At 46.3% G+C, this 20853-nt stretch overlaps 1 protein-coding gene across 2 annotated transcripts in view; it reads right to left on the bottom strand.

Annotated features, from left to right (window-relative positions):
- The window catches only part of LOC119660736 (voltage-dependent L-type calcium channel subunit beta-2), a 490674-nt gene extending 470060 nt beyond the window's left edge, over positions 1-20614 (bottom strand). The window contains exons 1-3 of one of the 2 annotated variants that reach the window (XM_038069443.1): positions 20319-20614; positions 20080-20233; positions 7908-8357 (exon numbers count right to left, since the gene is read on the bottom strand). In XM_038069443.1, coding sequence (XP_037925371.1) covers positions 7908-8000 — 93 coding nt within the window. In that variant the 5' untranslated portion in view covers positions 8001-8357; positions 20080-20233; positions 20319-20614. The remainder of the gene's footprint in view (positions 1-7907; positions 8358-20079; positions 20234-20318) is intronic. The other variant, XM_038069434.1, reaches the window with a different exon arrangement.
- Positions 20615-20853: the final 239 nt, after the last annotated feature.

Raw genomic sequence — 20853 nt, 5'->3', positions numbered from 1 at the left:
ACCAGTGCCGGAGTGACGGGGTCGACGGGGGCGTCGAGGAGCCGGAATAGAGTTTGATTATCAAATGGAGAAAGATATAAAAATGAGAAAAAAATGTTAATTGAAGATTACGGATATGTACGTCATGTTAGATGTTTGGTTACATATCGATGATTTACGTTTGGTACTCTAATGGCAACGGGGTTGGATGGGCTTCAAGTCTTCGGGTTTTAAGTGCAATGCCAGCTACAAATCGATAAATTGGATAATAAATTTTCAATAAGATGATGTATACGATCAGTAATTGTAGTGATTTTTTGAAAATCAGAGATGATTCTGTTGATATCAGTTTACTTTTCCTCCATTATTCAGGATGATTGTGTTGCCACGAAGAGGAGGAGGCTTGGGTCGTAAATGGTGATCGGAGTCAAACGAACAACTAAATTTAGTGAAATTTGAAAGGATGCGCCTATAGAAGGGTTTGATCCGAAATTCATTTCCTCGAGTTGAACATAGTATTTCTGTGCATTTATCGTTTCTCCAGGTGTTAAAAAAAATAGTGGATAACTCCAGCTGTAGACCACCAAAAAGTCACCATTACCTGCTTCGGATGGAGGCTCGGTTTCGGCATACGCTTCGGAGGCTTGTCAGCATCTAACCATTATGCTGATCGGGGACGATTGTCAGATAATATCCACTTTTCATCACATGTCACAATTCTGTGCAAAAGCTGCAAATTTCCATTCGAAGCCCCATGTTTTGTTCCGTAAGAGCATGCGGGACCCATTTGTCGAGCTTTTTCACCTTTCAAAGTTTTTCCATGTGCCGGGAATCTGTCGAATAGTGTACGCCCAGTTTCTCTGCAATGTCTCTCACATACTGACGTGTGCCGGATTCGACTAGCAAACGCAGCTCGTCGTTGTCAATCCATGGTCTTGGATGTCCACGTGGCTCACTTTGAAGGTTTACGGCGCCTGACCGAATTTTTTCGAATCACCGCCGTGTGGTTCGTTCGCTTACCGTATCAGCTCCAAATGGTCGCCTCCGCAGCTTTATGACCGAGTTTAAACTCATACAGAAAAAGTATACGTTCCTGGCTCTTTTCCATCCTTTTTTCTTTTTTATTCACTGTTATCACAACGATGATCAAAACTGAAATGACTCCTTGATTAAATGTGATTATCCGACACCAACAGCGCCAATTGGTGGTGGTTTGATAAAGTGAAATCGCAACTAACTTCACTTGACTGCCAAATCGGCCATTTCATGTGCAACAACCTAATAGAAAAAAAATAACCTAATAGAAGAACGTTCTCGGGGAAAAGAAAAAAATGGGCTGGACGGGCTCTTTCAAGATGGTTTTAGGGGCGATTTGCTATCATAATTTTCATTATTTCACACGGACACTTCTCATCGCACCAAACGAAAGAGAAATTAGTCCCAAATAACAAGAATATTGCAACAATAATGTGGACTTATATTCAAAACAAAACTTGGAAAGCGCACGGCAACAAAGGCCATCCACAACAGTGAGTAAGCTCTTTTGACACTTCCGTCAGTTTTCCGGATTGAATTGGCATATGGGAGCGGTTGGATCTAGAATCCAATTGGTATAAGATGGGAAGCTCTGGTTACAAGACGTCGTTAACTTAGCTTTAGTTATGTCGTTTGACAATCAAGACGCGGCAGGCCCATCTGACCCTCATGTGACCGCCTTCGCTGTCCGCGTCCCTCCATTTTGGCGACGGCATCCGGAACTGTGGTTCATCCATTTGGAGGCGCAGTTCCACATGTCCGGAATAACAGCGGGTGCAACCAAATTTAACCACGCGATTGTAGGTCTGGGTGAGAAGTCCTTCCTCCTGGTAGCCGAGATTGTCAAACCGGCCTCTTACACACTGTTGAAGACGCGAGTTAATCAAACGCCTGTCGGTAAGTGAGTCAGCTAAGCTGGATCACTTGCTGGCAGGTTTGTCGTTGGGTGATCGAACTCCCAGCCAACTGCTTCGCGGAATGAGGCAATTGGGTAGGAGAACTATTGACGACGACTTGCTAAAATCACTCTGGCCGCGACGGCTCCCGGAGGGCACCCAGGCGGTCCTCGCGTGCATCTTTGGAGGCGCTGGCGACTGCGGCCGATAAGGTACACAAAGTGCACGTGCGTCCAACAATAGCGGCCGTTCAGCAGCGTTCTGACGAAGTTGGCGAGCTGAAGCGCGAAATAGCCGCACTAGTGGCCAGTATGGCTGCAATGAGGTCGACGTTGGACGCTCAGCGTTCCGGCGCCAGGTCGCGAGTTCGTTCGCGGTCTTCTGCTCGAAAAGGGCGATCGGGTAGTAGGTCGTCAGGACAACCTACGGACCGAAGTGTTTGTTGGTACCATCGCAAATTCGGCGAGAAAGCCTGACGAGTCCTGGCGACGACCACCCAGAAAGCAGCTCCACGTCGCCTAACGATTTTTGATCCTCTCAGCGGGCGCAACTACCTCGTAGATACTGGTGCGGAGGTTTCGGTTCTCCCCGTACTCCGGCATCATCGGTTTTTTTCCGCAACCATTGAAACTGGTGGCAGCAAATTCCTCCCGAATCAAGACCTACAGGTATAGGCAAGTGGACGTGAGTCTTGGCTTGCGAATTAACACCACTGGTTCCCCGATCTTGTCGAAGGTGCGTCCCCCACCACCCCAGAAGCTGGCTATTACACGGAAAGAGTTTGAACAACTTATGCAACAGGGTATCTGCAGACCTTGGGACAGCTGTTGGTCTTCCCCACTCCATATGGTCCCTAAGTCAAATGGCGAATGGCACTCCTGTGGGGATTACTGAAGGCTAAACTCGCAGATTGTTCGAGACCGATATCCTATTCCTCTCATCCACGATTTTGCATCATCTCGCAAACTGCCGCATCTTTTCGACCTTGGATTTAGCCAAGGCCTATCACCAAATCCCTGTAGCTCTAGAAGACATTCCAAAGACGGCAATATACACACTCTTTGGACTCTTCGAGTTCACACGGATGACTTTCGGGTTGTGAAATACGGTGCAAACGTTTCAAAGGTTCATCCACTCGGTCCTGCGAAACTTCGACTTTTGTTTCGTATATTTGGATGATTTTTTGGTCGCTTCTTCCTCAGAGTCTGAGCATTTACCCCGTCTTGAGTGCATTTTCCAACTTCCAACTTCTATCGTCGTTTCCTGCCAAAGGCCGCCCAACACCAGTCCATTTTGAACGTATACTTGTCTGGCCCCAAAACAAAGGAAACACGAGAGATTATGTGGTCTGAAGAGGCTGTCCGCGCGTTCGATAAATCTCCACAGCAACTGGCTGATGCTACACTCTTGGCATTTCCTCACAAGATGCACCCCTAGCCGTTTTTGTTGATGCCTCTGACATCGCAGTAGGTGTTGCTCTTCGCCAAAAGGTGAACCATGGCAGGCAGCCGTTGAGATTCTTCTTTAGACAGTTAAACCCCGCTCAACGGAACTGCAGCACCTACGATCGAGAACTGCTCGCCACGTATTTGAGCATTAAGTACTTCCGCTTCTCCTTTGAAGGCAGGCCGTTCACAGTGTTCACGGACCATAAGGCTCTCACATATACTTTGAAACAAAAGCCCGGCAAAGCGTCTCCTCGTCAACTTCGACACCTGAGCTTTATAAGTCAGTTTACGTCATACATCCAGCACGTGTCCGGCAAGGACAACATAGTTGCTGACGCTTTGTCACGTGTCTCCGAGGTTAACATCCCCCCGTACTCGACTTCTCGGCTATTGCCAAGGCGCCGGAGGGTAACGCAGTACTTCAGAGCCTCAAATCCAACCCCAAATACAAATTTCGGGAGTTGCCCATCTTCGGCTCGAAATTCTTTCTCTGCTGCGAAATCTCGGAAAAGGGACCCCGGCCATACATTTCGGTCACCTTTCGCAAGGAAGTGTTCCACGCGGTTCATGACTTAGCGCATCCAGGCCCTCCATGAACAAGAATGTCAACTCCTGGGCCAGAGAGTGCATCGCATGCCAGAAGTTTAAAGTCACCAGGCATGTAAGGAAGGCGGTGGACTCATTTCCCCGTTCTACCAAGCGGTTCCACACCATACACCTCGACATAATAAGATCTTTGCAAGACTCGCACGGTTACAAGTATTGCCTTTCAATCATCGACAGGTTTACGTGGTGGCCTGAGGCAATACCTCTGAAAGCACTATGTTGTGCGGAAGTCCTCTGTCGAGAGTGGATCCCTCGCTTTGGCGTCCCTGCAGTGATCATCACTGACTAGGGAATGCAATTTGAGACCACCCTTTTCTCGGAGTTAGGCAAACTCAGGGTTTTCAAACGCCAGCGGACTACTGCATCCAATGGGATGCTAGAACGTTGGCACCGGACGCTGAAAGCCGCCATTATGGCACGCGACGATCTGTCCTGGACTCAAGTCTTGCCTCTCGGAGCTTGTATACGGGGAGAAGTCAAGACTCCCAAGTGGTCCGGTCTTCGACAAGAGATCGGGTCTCACAGATTCGGGATTGCTGCGCCTGCTGAAAGACAACCTTCGGCACATGAAAGCCACACCTCCCACACGACATTCGTTCGCACCTACCTGCGCACCCAAGGAGCTGGACACGTGTACGCACGCCCTGGTCAGGACGGATGCTGTCCAAAAGTCGCTGCAGCCTCCATACGAAGGGCCGTACCGTGTTCTCGAACGTGGAGAGCATTTCTTCCAGCAAGGAAAGCGAGAGTTGTGTTCTCTGCAGGGATCTTGGCGCGTCTGGTGAAAGTGTCGCACACACTGCGAGCTCCGGACGGTGTCCGATGTTCAGGGCGGAATTGGAGAGGACTAGGGTGCGAACAGCATGATCCGCATTTTGCAAATTAACATGAAGCGGAGTGCAACTGCTAACCAGTTGCTAGCACAGTTCGCTGCGGAAGTAAATGTTGATCTAGTGCTGTTTAGCGAGCAATACCGAAAAAAGGACCCGTCCTCATGGCATCTCGACTTATCGGGCACCGCTGCCATCTGGGTTCTGGACAACATTCGACTTCGTGTTCTTGCCGAAGGCCGGGGGGACGGGTTTGTCTGGATCCGGTGTTTAGGGATAACGTTTTTCAGCGTTTACCTGACGCCGAATGAGACGATGCCGGACTTTCGGCGCCGGTTTGATGCTCTGAAGGACATCGTTTCGAGCACGGAGGGATGAATCCTGGTTGGCGGTGATTTTAATGCCAGGGCTCTTGAATGGAACATGCCTCAGTCAAACTCCAGAGGGAAACGGATTCTGGAAATGGCGGCGAGAACCGGGCTCGTTGTTTTAAACAAAGGATCCACGCCAACGTTTCGGCGCTCAGGTTGTGAAGGAAGCATGTAAATGAGGTGAATGAGGACTCGTGGTTACTTGGCTATAAGCTTGTCACCCGGAAAATCGGGGCTCTGCGGAAGCCCTGCATACTGAGCACCGACCAGATGGACCGCATTGTGCGGGCATTGTTCCCTAGACACCCTTTACGGGTTGATGTAAATAGCGCGGAAAGCGTCGTAGAATGCCCCCTTTTCACAATGAGAGAACTCGAAGAAGCAGGATAAGGATGAAAAACAGGAAGGCGCCAGGTCCTGATGGCATCCCGGCGAAAGTTTACAAACTGGTGTTCCGCCAACGGCCAGAATTACTGCTTGAAGTGTTCAACGCGTGCTTGAAGGAGGGCATTTTTCCTTGTCGCTGGAAAGTGGCCAGACTCGCGTTGATCAGTAAGGGTAAAGGAGACCCGGAGCTCCCGTCTGCATACCGACCGCTGTGTATTCTTGACACGGCCGGAAAAGTGCTCGAGAAGCTCATCAGGGGTAGACTCACTGAAGCGATCCGTGCTGCTGGGGACTTATCCGCAAGGCAGTTCGGGTTTAGAACAGGGAAATCGACAGTGGATGCTGTTATGGAGGTCGTAGATGCGTTTAATCGAGCCGGGGCACACAGCCGCCGATCTCGACGGATAGTGCTCCTCATAACGCTTGATGTCAGAAATGCCTCCAATTCCGCAAGATGGACAGATATGTTAGGCACACTAGCGAACTCCTTTCACGTGCCAAGCTATCTCTTGCGGATATTGACGGATTATCTGAAAGACCGCTCCCTGTTCTATGAGACGCTAGAGGGCCAGAGGAGGATGGAAATCACGTCGGGAGTAGCACAGGGATCCATCCTAGGGCCGAACCTCTGGAACGCATCCTACGATAGTCTGCTGAGACTCGATATGCCCGAAGAATCGCACCTGGTCGGTTATGCAGACGACGTTGCAGCACTTGTTGCCGGACGCACTGTTGAACAGGCGCAAAGCAAACTTGGCATATTGATGTGACGGGTAAGCAGATGGATGGCTGCTCACGGTTTCAAACTTGCGCTGGAAAAGACCGAAGTAGTCATCCTGATCAGAAGGAGAATCCCGACCCTGCGTCCCATATCGATCGGCGAGCTGGCTATAGAGTCAAAACCAGCGATTAAATACCTTGGTTTAATGCTCGGCTCGAAGATGAGCTTCTTCGAGCAAATCAAAGCAGCAGCGGACAGGGCTGCAGCTGGAATCGCGGCTTTGAGTCGGCTAATGGCGAATGTCGGAGGCCCTATATCAACTAGGAGACGTCTCCTCATGGGAGCAACGCAGTCCGTTCTTCTCTATGATGCGGAGGTATGGGCTGATGCCCTTGGCAAGAAGGTGCATCGTAAACGCCTCGCTCAAGTGCAGAGGCGGGGAGCTTTGCGAGTGGCGTCTGCTTATCGCACCGTCTCTGAACCGGCTGTGATGGTGATTGCGGGAGTGACTCCCGTTGCCCTCCTTGCCAAGGAGCGCAAAGCTATCTATCGCCGTAAGGGCGAAAACTTAAGAGAAGTGGTTGCCCGTGAAGAACGTCAACGCACCCTTAGCGAGTGGCAACTTTCTTGGTAAAATGAGCCAAGGGGCAAGTGGACTGCGCGACTCATCAACAAATTAGACCCATGGTAGAACAGAAAGCACGGTGAGATTGATTACTTCCTTACCCAACTCCTAAGTGGGCATGGAGGTTTTCAGTCTTACCTGCACAGGATTGGGAAGGCACGATCTCCTGATTGTGTTTTCTGCAATAGAGTGGCGGATGACGCTGAACACACTTTTTTCTCTTGCGAGAGGTGGGACGGCCTCCGCCAGCAGCTTTATGCAGACGCAGGGGAACTCTCTCCAGACAACATTGTCAGAGAGATACTGAAGAGCGCTGGCAGCTGGAATCGTATTGCGCATTATGTTCGGGCTCTTCTTATTACGAAGAAGATTGAACTCGACCGGCGGAGGGATCGGACGGTAAGGGGTTCCCTGAACTAACAACAACTCCCTTCCTCCCCTCCCCTCCCCTCCCCTGACTTGAAGGCTCCCAAAGCCGGGAGAGCGGGAGGGCTAGCCCGAAGTAATGTGTCAAACGGTTCCAGGCTAGTTCTCTGATGACAGGGAGGTGTTTAGTTGGTAGTCCGCCAGCGTGCTGTTGCGGGAGTCCAACACAAAAAAAACAAAAATTTCTTCCAGCTCGAGATCGGAGGACAGAAAAAGGCTGTCTCCTTATCCAGGCTGAAGCTCGTTTGCGCCCCAAATCAACGTCGCGTTCGCTTCGCCGTATAATGGGGAACGCTGTTCTGGAGTCGGTTGCTGAAACCCCTAGGTTTCATCTGGGGGCGGAGTGATGTGGTGCAGTGCAATTAACAATATTCGAAATTTATTTCGATTGTTGTTAATTCGATAGACAGTGGCCACCATCGGTGTTCTCCGTGGCGGAGTAGGCCATGATAAAATCATAAATTCCAAAGAATGTGTGATGAAATAGTCACAAACAATCCAACAATATACTGGAACACTATCTACAACAATCCGGGATCTACTAGTCAAATCTATCTAAACAATATAGTAAGTCGATACTCACCTGTAGTTGCAGGCTCTCCTCGAAACCGTTTGGAAAATCAGTGCAAGTTGTATCCAATTGGGATAACGATGTTGCTAAATGTCTGGCATTCATCCCAGTTCATCGGTGAGCTCTCATCACACAGCACCTACTACACTCGCCAGTATTTCCCTGGGACTAGGACCGCTTTTTCCTATCTCAAACACTGAAAACCGATATTTCAAACTCAGATCGAATTTTCATCTAAACCTATACAAAATTCTTCCTGCAATTAATTCACTCTGCACTGAACACATACACACTTTTCATGATTTTAGGGGATGCAATTATTTTCACACTTTCCTGATCACAATTCGGGCTTTCCTTGAGCGCGTACCACAGCTCCTTATCCTCCTTTAGAAAGTAATTCAGGAAAATATGGAAGTCAACTACTTGGTGAAGTTTAAATTCAAAACTCGCTTCCTGCTTCCTCTGGAAAAATGATCACGGGAAGGAAACATGAAAACCTGTGGATTGTATGATTTTATTGTTGAATGTGACCTAGTTGAGGGGCTCGGCTGAATGGAGTGCTAACTCCTAGAGTTTGAATGAAATTCAAAAACTTGGTCGTACTCATATTCCACTCTACGTAAATTAACCCTTAAGTGATGTGATATTATACATACACTATTCATTTGAATGGAGATATCCCTGGATGAAGGCTAAATGGGAGGATTATAATAGACAGGCGGAGTTCACAGAGGCACGGTTTGTGCTGCAACGGAAGCAATGGAGAGTTCAGCGAAAATTGGGTTAACATTTTGTTCTAATGAAGTAGAAAATCCAGTAGTTGCGGGGCAATAAAGGAACTCTTCAAGTAGTGCATTTACTAGCCTCATCCTTAAACAAAAGGACTAGGGATGAGACATATCCTAAGTCAACCCTCGGCTTAAATGGTCCCTCTATTACTCCAAAAGATTATTCGACTTTATCACTAGGAACACATCACAACACCAGGACATTTTCCTGCATTTTCCGGACCACACACTGTCGATGAACACATACGATCCTGTACTGCAGGAGCGTTTTCCCTAAGGGAAACATGCAAGGTTTTCGCAATAATAAGCTAACTCATGTTTAAGTAATTGGCATTGGGCTTTTTGTCAAGAGAGTGCTGATAACATTATTCTATTTTGTACCTGTGTGTTGCGACGTTATGTGTAAATTAAATGTTAATTTTGATGATACCATAACGTACAATAGTTTAATGAAGGCATCACCTTAAATTATAATGAATTCCATGGATTTTGATGGTGATGATTGACCGTATTAACATGGAAGGGCTTCGTAGTCGTTTCTGACGAACGCAGTCGGTGGGAGGCATAGGAATATTGACAGTGCTCGGTAATTATGCTCATTTAAGCTAATTATTTTCTCTTGAAATGCATCTAATTCACATAGAAATAAAAAGAAAAAATAGGCTAGGATTCCCAGGAACTGCATTCACTTGAATATGGAGAAAAAGGACATAAACTCAGCCATCAGATACCTCTGCTTTCGAAAAAAAATGCTTAGCAAAGGCATTGAGAAACTCTGCTCCTCGATATTCCTCAAAAGCACGCTGCCCCAAGGGCAGAACATCCTCTGCATATGAACGTAGTAAAAGACGGTCATCCACGACCCTTACTACAGAAAAAATGGAAAAAGCCCAAGATCGAAGAATGACAACCAAGTTTCTGGCTGGGGCAAGAAGACATGACCACAAGGAATTCAACTTCCAGTGGAATGTTCGAAATTTTATGATGGTAAAAAATCATTGCGCATATTCGACCGTCTACGGTAAGTGCGCGAGAAAAATTCCATGCATTAGGTCTGGTGTTAGTGTTGAGTATGCAATGTAGTGCTTTGGTGTACTCTGAACACATGGCTGCGAGCATAGGGTATTGCACAGCTGTTTATGGACCGTCACATGGAATGAAGTATCACACACAAGAAAACCATCTAGGCGACGTGGGCACACAGTACATTAACAACAAGGATCATGAACCAGTTGACTACCTCGTCCCTACGTTCTGCGCCCCCTTGGCACTTGATTTGGTCGTCCAGTATTTAGTCTTCTTAAACTGACGCCAAAGAGGCCTCATATGGCAGCAAATAGTGTGTTAAGTACCGTAAATGTTAACCAATGAGCAAAAGAAGGAACGAGTCCACATTTCGAAGGAGAGTATCGAAAAGTTTCAACCCGATCCGAAAAATAATATTTAGCTTGTTCAAACACCCACCCTATTTGCCAGATCTAGCTCCCAGTAACTTCTTCTTCTTTCTTTAGGTCAAGGAACCTCACCAAGCCATAAAATTGGAAGACGATACCGAAAGGATGGCCCCTGTTTAGGAATTTTTGAAGGATCCTGAGTTTGGAAAATCTGCAATCAGCATGTTTTACTTTCATTACCATTACTTGAAAATCATCCCTCATTCAAGGATATTAGATCGAAGACAATTGGAATCCTTTGACTCCTTTGATATTGGCTTTGAATGTGGATTTCTTCCATGAGGCGAGCTTTGTCTTGAGATTAAAGATATCCGAAGGATCGCCATCTGCTTTATTAGAAGCTGCAAGGCCAGATGAGGATGTTGATTACATTGAGGTCCATTTTAGTGATCACTGGAATGCTCTTTACGATAATCTACTAGGATCTCACATGTTGGAAGAGTCGTGCCTGGTGCGGCTTTTGTTGCCTTGTTAAAGAAGTCCAGTACAAACCTGGTATATATATTGATGCGACAAATAAGCGAATCTATGAGTGGCATGATTTTAGGTACCTTTTCGGAAAAAAAATGAAACGAGTTGGTTAGAAAGAGAATCCCGAACCTGCGGCTGGTGGTGATAGGCAAGACGATTGCAGAGTGAGAACCAAGGGCTAAGTACCTTAGCCTTACCTCTCTCGAAGATAACCTACCTTGTCTGGTGAGGGAGCTTAGTGAGCAAGACCCTCTAGCAAACAAGAGGTGACAACTGAAACCTAGCGGTAATCAAAACCCCTAACCACGGCGTGACTACCGTGCCGAGGGCTGAATGGTCACAGTGGTTAAGATGTTGCCGTGAACGGTGAACTCTGGGTACCAACCGATCCTCGGTTTCAACTAGTCTTGTCTTGGCAAAAAGTGGCTCTGCCGAGGTGCTCTTTTTTTTCCCGGTACAACATAGGACATGACAGCCAAATATGAAGTCACGAAAAAACCTCAACCCTGAGCGAAGGAGTAACCCTGAGCTCCTAGATGGAGAACCTGAGACTAGATTCATATTCACCACTTATTCAATTGGGAACCAACCCTATTATGACCCAGTCCTTAATGGAAGAGTCGAAGCTATCCTTTTCTATCAGCATAACTGACCCCGAATTCCAATTTTCGCCACCTGCTGAGGATAAAGTCTGACCTACGCGTAAGCATCTATCTGCGGGCAAACAGCTTTCGGACAAAAAAACAATGACTCCGGGGAAAAGGCATTCGAGCAAACCGCTTCAGGACAAACCGCCTTCGGGCAAAAAGCTTCCGGGCAAAACGCCCTCCGGGATAACCGGCTTCGGGCAAAACACAACCCCGTGGTGGTGTCAGTGTTGAAGGGAAAAATTGTCTAGTGCATTTGCGGCGAAGGGCAAACCAAAGCGGCACCGATCTTCCGATGATCGCAAATCTTTGGCTCAAATGGCTGCAAAGAAGGCTCGGCCGTCAACGGCTAAGTCTTCATTTGTAGCCAAGGCTATCGAAGCAGATGGATGGGTCTTGTATGACGGCACTAATCCTTCCGGTTACGATACAGAGTAGTGCTTAGGAGGAAATTCCTTCTAAATGTAAGGACTGCATCCTTGCAAGGGATTATGATACGCTTTGAGTCGGTAGATGTATACCGTAAAATGTTACGAATAAACTTTGCCAACGAAAACACGAACGAGTGGCTCAGACAGTGCTGCTCCTCCTTCAACGATGTGTGGAAGGGTGCGCGACTCACCCTGAAGAGGATTTCCGACCTACCATCGTTTAGAAAGTGCTTATCCTCGCTTCCAGAATCGGAGTGTAATGGTGCTGAGGTCCTGGAGTCCAAAATAATGTCAACACCTCCACCTGGATGCTACTAGGTTGCAAAGCCTCCCCCTTGAATACCACCTTGTCATGGAGGGGAGCCTGCAGTAGTCCACTACTACACTAACAGTGTCCAAAACCTGAATATGGAAACGAAGAATTTAAACTTTCCAAGTGGTAAGATTTCACAGACTTTGAATCCACCGGCGACCATGAGCAATCACCACATTCATATTTCTCTATTGATAAATCTGTAGAAGGTATGCTTTCCAACTCGGTGGAAAGCTTGCATTTAGTGCCTACGGCGAAGCTAATCAGAAAAGAAAGTACGGAAACTCTCAACTTAAAAGAAGCTGGAATTTTACCCGGACGGAAAAGGAAGGCTGGGACTACAGGCTGAATCCTATCTGTCAGGACTTTCTCCTTCATCCTTACCGGAAGGAGTGGAAGAAAGGGAAGCTGGTGACGTGGATGCTACTGGTTTAACGCCGGTATATAGAAATGGACTCAAGAACCTGGAAAGGCCCTAAACCGACGGCAAAAGAGGCACTGCAAAGGAAGATGAATCACCTTGGGAAGGAGGACATGGACGTGGCTGTACCACTAGGTGCGTTAACGTCCAAACACGGATGTATTGATAAACTCGTAACCCCGGTGAGAACCACACTGGACGCACCAGACTCTTCTGTCAACCGTAATGCGCGCAAGAAGCATAAGACCAACACATTTGTTGTGGCCAACGCTTCATTGTGGTCCTCACCTGGGCTTACATCCACGCATATCGCGGGCATTAGGGCCGGTGCGCCAGGAGGTGATCAAATCAGCGCAAAAGCTCTCAATGAAGCAAGTCCCTCTCATAGGAATACGGACACGAAGGCAGGCGGAAGGAGGACGTTGTGCGGAAGCAGCAGCATCAGTCCTAACCGCTGCCATGGGAATTGTCGGAGGGACAATTTACCATCGTCCGGGAATGATTGTGGAAAAAACTGCGGGGGCCTGGAGAGAAGCCAAGATTTAACAACCAAGGTTTTCGCAATGGGCTGCTACATTTGGAGTGCACCGATGAGGCTGCCTTAAAGTGGCTCCAGCAGGTAATTCCCGCGTTGAGTTCTGGCGGTCGGCCCAAATTCACTATTGTGAACACTGAGCTGCGCAGGACTGAACATGTCGGGTGTTGGCTCCCGGGTCCTCGAATGAAGGCAGAGGATATCATCCATATGCTGGGTGAGCAAAACCCGGGCATGGCCTCCGGACACTGGAGGGTAAAGTTCATGACTGCAGGGAAGGACAAATCTAAAAATGTGGAGGGTTTCAACTTGGTATTCGAACTGAACCAAAAGAGTCTGAATGTGCTCAGGGAAAGTCACCATATAATGCTCCACTTCTTCCAAGATAGATTGAATTTCAATTATGTCAGGAAACTGTAGAACGTCATTTCGATTTTGAGAGCGAAGAACAATGATGGTCTTCGACTCACATAATACAGAGTAGCATCTTCGGTGCACTCTCCCACAATGGAGCTGTGCGTGGAAGATAACCCCGTGTGGGCGTCCGAACTGACAAAGGGACTATAGAGTGAATCCTACTTGCTAGTAACTTCTCCTACACGTTCAAGAAGCAGGCGGAAGAAAGGGGCGTGAACGGAACTGACTTGATGCCAGTTCCAGTGATCGAATCTATGCAAACGGGACACCGCAAGCCAGTCAAGGTGCTAAGTGGAAAACAGACAAATGTTCTGCGGGATGAGATGAGATTTTCCATGGATGGGGACATGGGAACTGCGGTCCTCCGAGTGCAGCTTTTCTCAAAAAAATCAAACACGAGGGGATCGAGTCTCCGGAGGTACGGTGTGGGGAAAACCCGTCGCACGCGGACCGCGACATACGCTTCTGATTTTTTTTTCATACGCCTCTAACTGTTTCCCATTACACATTAGACTACGTTTATGTCAAATTAACCAGCGGCATGCCAAAGCCTCCTCCTATCTGTTGGCATCAAGGCTGACAAAGCTGCAGGACTTTCCCTACATTTCTCTGGTTCAAGAGGTATGGGTTCGATTTAATAGAATCTGCGGCATTGGATCAGTCACTGTCAGATGACCGATATCTAGAATTCAATCTGCGGACGAACAGTCTGCAATATAAAGACGTAATCCGTTTTCCTAGGATTGGACAAAGTTCAATAAACCTTTTGGCAACAAAGTACATCCCTCTAGGCGACTAAGGACTCTATTGCCGTTGGGGCAAAATACGGTGGATTTCTTTCTGAAAAGGGAGTTCAACAGCGGAAGGCACTGGCACTTTAAAGAAGGATGGGATTATATGCTAAATGATTGCTAGACACCGCCTTCCTCTCTGTGAAAGTGAAGGAACTTACAACGAAAGCCGCAGATGGAGAAGTGGGTTAGACAATTTTTAACCCCAGGAATCGGAGGCGCGGACAACGTTCCTCTAAACAGTCAATTATGATGGGACTAAAAACTGAAATGAACCAGATCAACGGAAACTACTTTGACAGCAGAAAGGGAATTATTAAATCATTAAATGGAACCAGTGTAGTGAAGGAGCTCCTTTGAGTAGTATCACAACTGAGCTGCTCAGTTTTTAAGATTGCAACGGTCCAGATATGCGGAGTGGGAGCAAGTGCTAGTTTACAAACTAAAGGCATTGTTGAGTTGACAATAAAAGCGAAGAGCGAGGACTCCACAATCAATATATCAGCTCTACTATTACCAAATATTACTAACTTATGCCCAGTAGTCGAGACACCAGTTAAATCTCCAGTGACGCTATCTGTCAAAAATTTTGATGATCCCACGTGCGGAACCCTGGACGAATCGACATTTTACTAGGACCTGATGCTTACAGTGACATCATGCTACCAGGGTTTAGAAGAGGATCTCCCTGTGCAGTGAACATTAGATTCGGATGGATTTTGGTTGGTCAGACTTCTTCACAGACCACATAGCTGAAAATACATTCATTAATAGGCACAGAAGGCACTACTGATCAACTGGTTAAACATTTTTGGGAAATCAATGAAGTACCGACTGAGCAACCTGCAACGACCGACAAGAAAGCAGCCATTGAATGGTATCAGCAAACAACCGGACGTGATAGCATTGGGAGATATATTGTCTGACTTCCATTCAAGCAAGATGTTGAGCCTAGGAGAACGTTGAGCAATTCCATTCAGAAGGCGCATATCCGATGTGTACAATGGGAAAAATGGCTGACCAACAACGAATCCTAAAGATGTCAGTTCACAGCATTCATGGGAGACCCATAAACCTCGGTCACATGGTAGAAGTACCGAAATAAGATAGATACTCCAGCTGCGTCCAATGCATCTGAGTTAACACCATCAGGCAAATAACTCAACGGCACGTTATTCATTGGTCTTAGTATCCGGAACAGTATCGTGCGAATACTGATGAAGTGGAGAACATATCGGTACGTGATAGTATTGAGAAGACGTACCGCCAAATAAGAGTATACTCCCAGGATCAACATTTCCAGTGAATATTGTGAAGAAGCCATCCATCGGGACCCCTTAAACGCTTCAAATTAACCACAGTGACGTATAGTACTGCTAGCGCTTTCCATCAGCTGGCACACGACGACAAATTATACCATCCTAAAGCTTGTGGAATTCTGGAAGAGGATTCCTATGAAGAAGATGTCCTGATCCGCCAACTTATTCGATCCGATGGGATTGCAACCATGTGTCGTTGTAGGCAAAATATTGATTCAGCAATTTTGGCTACAACGAAAGAATTGAGATGAACCAGTAGAAAAGGGACTCGATGCGAAATGGCGAACATTCCGGTCACAATTACCAGCTCTGCAGAAGATTCCTTGATCGTTCTGTCTTCAGAGTCCTGTGATACATAGGCAGCCATCCAAAATCCTCCCGAAACTGTTGGTTAACCATTCATTATGGGGGAATGAACCAGATTGGCTGAGCGAAGCACAAGAGGCCAAAATCAAAACTTCCTTGCAACGAAGTGGTCACTAAGTTTGAATTTCGGCAAAAAACAACTTGATTGACGACCGGAACAGAAAACAGAAAAAGGAAGGATCTGTCACAACAGTTTCCCTCATAAACAAGACTGATCAGAGTAGTTGCGTATTGTAGGAAATGGAGGACGAAGTCTCGAAACTCATTTTTAAAGTCAGATGAACCCCAACAAGCGGAAAAGAATCTCATTAGGTTGATTCAGTAAGAGTTATTTGCAGGTGACCTGCAACCGACAAATCCCTGGCCAAAACTAGTTCACCGATTAGGTTAACACGGTTCTCGATTCCGACCAGATCCTGCAGGTTGGTGGAAAGATACAGCAAAGTTTTGGATATTTTTGAAAGGAAACATCCGATCTTGCTACCGAGAGGACATATGGCAAACCTAGTTGTCAAACATTATCATCATTTCTTGATGCACGGTCCTTCCCAACTAGTACATTCGACAATTCGGACGAATTCAGATTAAACTCAAAGCTGAGTCAACAATTAACGGGAGAGCTACCCGGCAAACCCTTTGCTTGAACTGGCGTTGACTTTGCTAGGCCGACCATGATTAAATGGAGTAACGGTAAGGGAGCCTAAGCCACCAAAGCATACATAGTTTTGTTTGTATGTCTATCCATTAAGGCTGAAAATCTTAAGTTTGCTAGCGATCTAACAGCGAAAACACGTATTGCAGTAATCAGGCGGTTTATCGCGAGGAGAGACATGTGTCATACCTTGATAAGTGACAGCAAGGATAATTTCATTTAGGCTGACGAGCTGTTATGTGAAGCGCCAAAAAGGATGATTGAGGAAGCGGAGGGAAAAGTGGCTGTGAACAACATCAACTGGAAATTTATTCCACCAGTGTCTCGCCACTTTGGAGACATTGGGAGGCAGCTGTCAAAAGTATGAAGCTATCAAAAACATCGGTGCGCATTTGTTAAACGTGGAAGAGATGTTCACACTGTTAGCACAGCATGACCTCCTGGACACTTTTTGACGGAGGAACAGTTGGAGGATGGAGATACGGAAGACAACGTAATTAAAAAATGGCAATGGCAAAGGCAGAAGTGACAACCTAGTATACCAAACAAAGCCGGATCACCATTTACTTCTTGGTAGTATATCGAGCGGCGTTCGCTTGGAACCATTTCGGAAATATTGCCAGCATTAGCCATAACGACTACCCTTTCTCGGATACAAGAAAAACTAGGAAGTGAACTAACTATAGTTCCGCAGAAAGCAGACAAAACTTGCGTTTCTATCCAGGAATATGGAATGACGATTTTCGGTTATTTCCACTTGTACTTCACTGGAGTACCATACGACTGATTCGGCAGCCTCGTAATTTTTTATTAAATTTTTCGGGTGGGTAGTTTCTGAGTATGGGTCTGTTAAAAAAAATAATCAATCCCGACCACCCCGCATTCCCCACCTTTCCAACCAATGCCAAAACTAAGACTGGTTCCAGAAAGTACTAACCGAGACCTCTCATTTGATACCCTACCTGACTTAGGATGATACCGAACGTAGGACGACCGCGGTGTAGTTGCAGGCTGCTCATAGCTAAGGTAGTGAGTTCAATCTTGCTGTATGCAGTCCCAGTTTGAGGAAAAGCGCTGCATGTTTGAGGCAATGCCCATAAACGGTCCACAGAAAAACAGCCCTGAGGATGTGTTCTGCCTTCAGGACGTCTCAGATGATGCAGCGTTCGTCATCTCGGGAATGATGCCGGTTGATATCCTGACAACCGAAATGATGAACATCTATAACACCAGTTTCATCTCTCCTTTATCGTAGGTGAAAAAAACCGAGGGGGAGAGATCCATAAGCAGATGGCAACAGCGATGGGACCAGTCAAAAAAGGGTCGTTGGACTTACAGGTTGATCTTTTCCATCGGGAAGTGGCGGGAGAGAAAGCATGGGGAGATCAATTATAATCTCACCTAATTTCTCACCGGCCATGGACGGTGCCATCAATACCTGTACAGGTTTAAATTGGACAACTGCGACGGGGTCCCACAGGACCCAGCGCACGTGGAAGAAACGAGTAACCTAGTGGAAACTCTAGGTGAAGTGCTATCACCAGAAAATGTTGTCCGGAGAATGGTAGCTTGCCAGGAGAACTGGGATGCCATCGATTTCATGATCGGAGTACACCAGGATAAACTGCCAAAAGAAGAAGAAGTGAGAAAGGGGCTTTTACGAACCTCGCGGGTAGACGGAAGGAGACCAAGCTAAAGTAAGCTAACTCTGCCCCGTGATGTAATATCTAAAGGTGATAGGGAGGAGTTGGGGGTGATTTTAGTGGATAAAAATCGCACACTCTGACGTGCCCAGGCCAGAGTCTTTTGAAGATTTCCATCTCCTTAAATAAAAAAAGGGACGGACAGACGACCAGACAGACAGTAAACCGATTTTAATAAGGTTTTGTTTTACACAAATCCTTGAAAATGCAACCAAAAGAGTACTACGTAGATTTGGATTCCCTTTACATGTACCGATTCATTCATTCCTTATTGGGTAATACCAATTACTTCTTAAATGTTCATACAAATGCGAACTTTTCCTATTAAATTTCAGAAGTGCTGCAAGCTTTCAAGAGTCCTAACTAATTCCGATATAAAAATTTTTCGGAGGGTCTCCCATGCCTTACGATATGAAATATCTTCTAAAGCTGCATCCGAAAAAAAAGTGTGAAACTCCCACAATTCAATGCACTGCATCAAAATGACCTTTTCGGAAGTTCGTGAAGAGCTTGAAAAACAACCCACGCTCTATTTGCTACTCACATGCATCCCGAAGCATATGTACACGAAAGAATGCTGTCCTTCGTATTGTGTAATCCCCGGCAGGGTGGAAAGGGAACAGTCGGAAGAAAAAGAAAAAACAATGAGAAACTACAAGACAATAACAGAATCATCAAGGGTGCGATCAATTTCACTTAACCCACATAAGGCCTAGTATTGGTATGACCGCAATCCATGGGATTCCATCATACACATGCGACGCACAAAATACTAGGTCAGGTGCTAGCCTTCAGATGAAATTGGCAATGGGAAAAGTGACTCTCAGTTGAATGTTCATTTTGACACTTGAGGATAGACGAGAGTTCAATAAAATGCGTCCTCAGATTGTAGGGCAGTTCTACCTCCTAAGGACATCGAGATAGATCCACTGACTTTAGTTAAGGACTCCCTCAAGTCGCCTAGGAGCAATTGGTAGTGTCTCATTTAAATAGTCAAGTTACTCACTAAAACTCAGGGACCGATTCCTCCTACCCCTTCTATCTTGGGAGTGCGACAAATACCAGAATGAAGACATCATCCTTCAAGCCGTGGTGACTTCATGTTCGCTTAAAGCTGGTTAAATCACTTGCATAAACGACTACATTAAAAAACATAAGAATGGATAAAAATGCACATAAAACTGTCACACTTAACAGTTAACGCTATAACCCCACACTATCCCGCGGAAACTGGAACAAGGAATAAATAGATTTGCGGAAGCTGTGAAACGTTCCCGCATAAATAACTGAAATATATATTTTATGCAAATAAGCTTAGCACAAGCATCCAGACCACACTTGCATAAAGTGAGAACAGCCCATCCCCCATCTTGAACCCCATAACTCAGTAAGGATAACAAGGAATACAAGCCGAAGACAGTGCGAAGAAGTTCCACCGAAAGCTACCGGAAGAAGCCGAACAGCAATGCAGTAAAACGCCTGTTGAATGGCAAATTAATATACGTTCACACGTACGTGCACACACTCGCATATCCTTCTTACATATAAGTGCAATATTGATCTAGGTTATGTTTATAAATCGGGTAACACTTTTTTGAAGATAACGATACTATTTTCACTGCTGAGAGGTAGACCTTGCTTCAGGTTTTCCCAGGAGTACCTGGCTTCACTGAGGCATGCCACTTGGTGCAACCGGCGGATGCCTGAAGCGCGGAATGTGGCCTACCCTGACTGGAACCCTTACGCTCAGTACCTACTAGTGACCTAGCCCGGTAACCTTAATCCACGTTTGAAACCATACAAGATCCGCCCGACATTAGTGAGAAGATCGAACGGACTTCGAAGACTCTCCTAATCAGGTCACAAAATAACTCACTGGGGACACTTTAAAATTGACCGAAGTGTCCTTTTTCACTGGGTTGTTGAGGTTAACAACATTTTCCACACAAAAGCCGCACACATTGACACCAGCGGAAATGATTTTCCATTGCGATGAGTCCTCCGATAGCCGCCGTGGATGCGGATGCAAACTATTTCCGTTAATTGAGATTCCGTTAGAAAACAGGATAACAGCAAAAAAAAAAAAACACTATTTCAGTTTTCTTTTAATTATACCTCTGCATGGATTACTGTAGTGGTGGTTAGACCGTGTAAAGATTACCAGCAAATGAGAATACATGCACACTCGCGAGCTTGTTAAGTAACGCGGTCCCGTCTCACTTCACGCGAGCCCCAATCGAACGAGGATTCTAAAACCGTTTGCCAATCACGTGTCCTTTTTTGAATCCGTTAAAATTTCACACACGACAATTCGTTGAACTTTTCTCGGATAATTGCATTATATATTTATATTGGGGTTGTTTCATTTTATTGCTAAAACTGCAATTTTAGCAGAGACCGAACCGAATCACGATTCGAATAATACATATTACGGAGAAACACTAATACACTGTCAATCTGGCTGGATGGGGTAGCTTAAGGGATGTAGAAGCGTGTACTATGGCACAGAAAGCTTCCTGGGCTAGAAGTTCATTTGGCATCTGCCGAAAGGGGATGGAATTTCGTTAAGTGACTGCATCTGCATGAGCAGGGTGCATGGGGCTCCGGTCATTTACGGATTCATTGCAATTCAGGGGCGTACAGACTACCT

The sequence above is a fragment of the Hermetia illucens genome, chromosome 1 (assembly GCF_905115235.1).
Source record: "Hermetia illucens chromosome 1, iHerIll2.2.curated.20191125, whole genome shotgun sequence".
Taxonomy (NCBI): domain Eukaryota; kingdom Metazoa; phylum Arthropoda; class Insecta; order Diptera; family Stratiomyidae; genus Hermetia; species Hermetia illucens.
The sequence above is the reverse complement of the archived record's forward strand: the minus strand, read 5'-3'. Positions and strand labels throughout refer to the sequence as shown.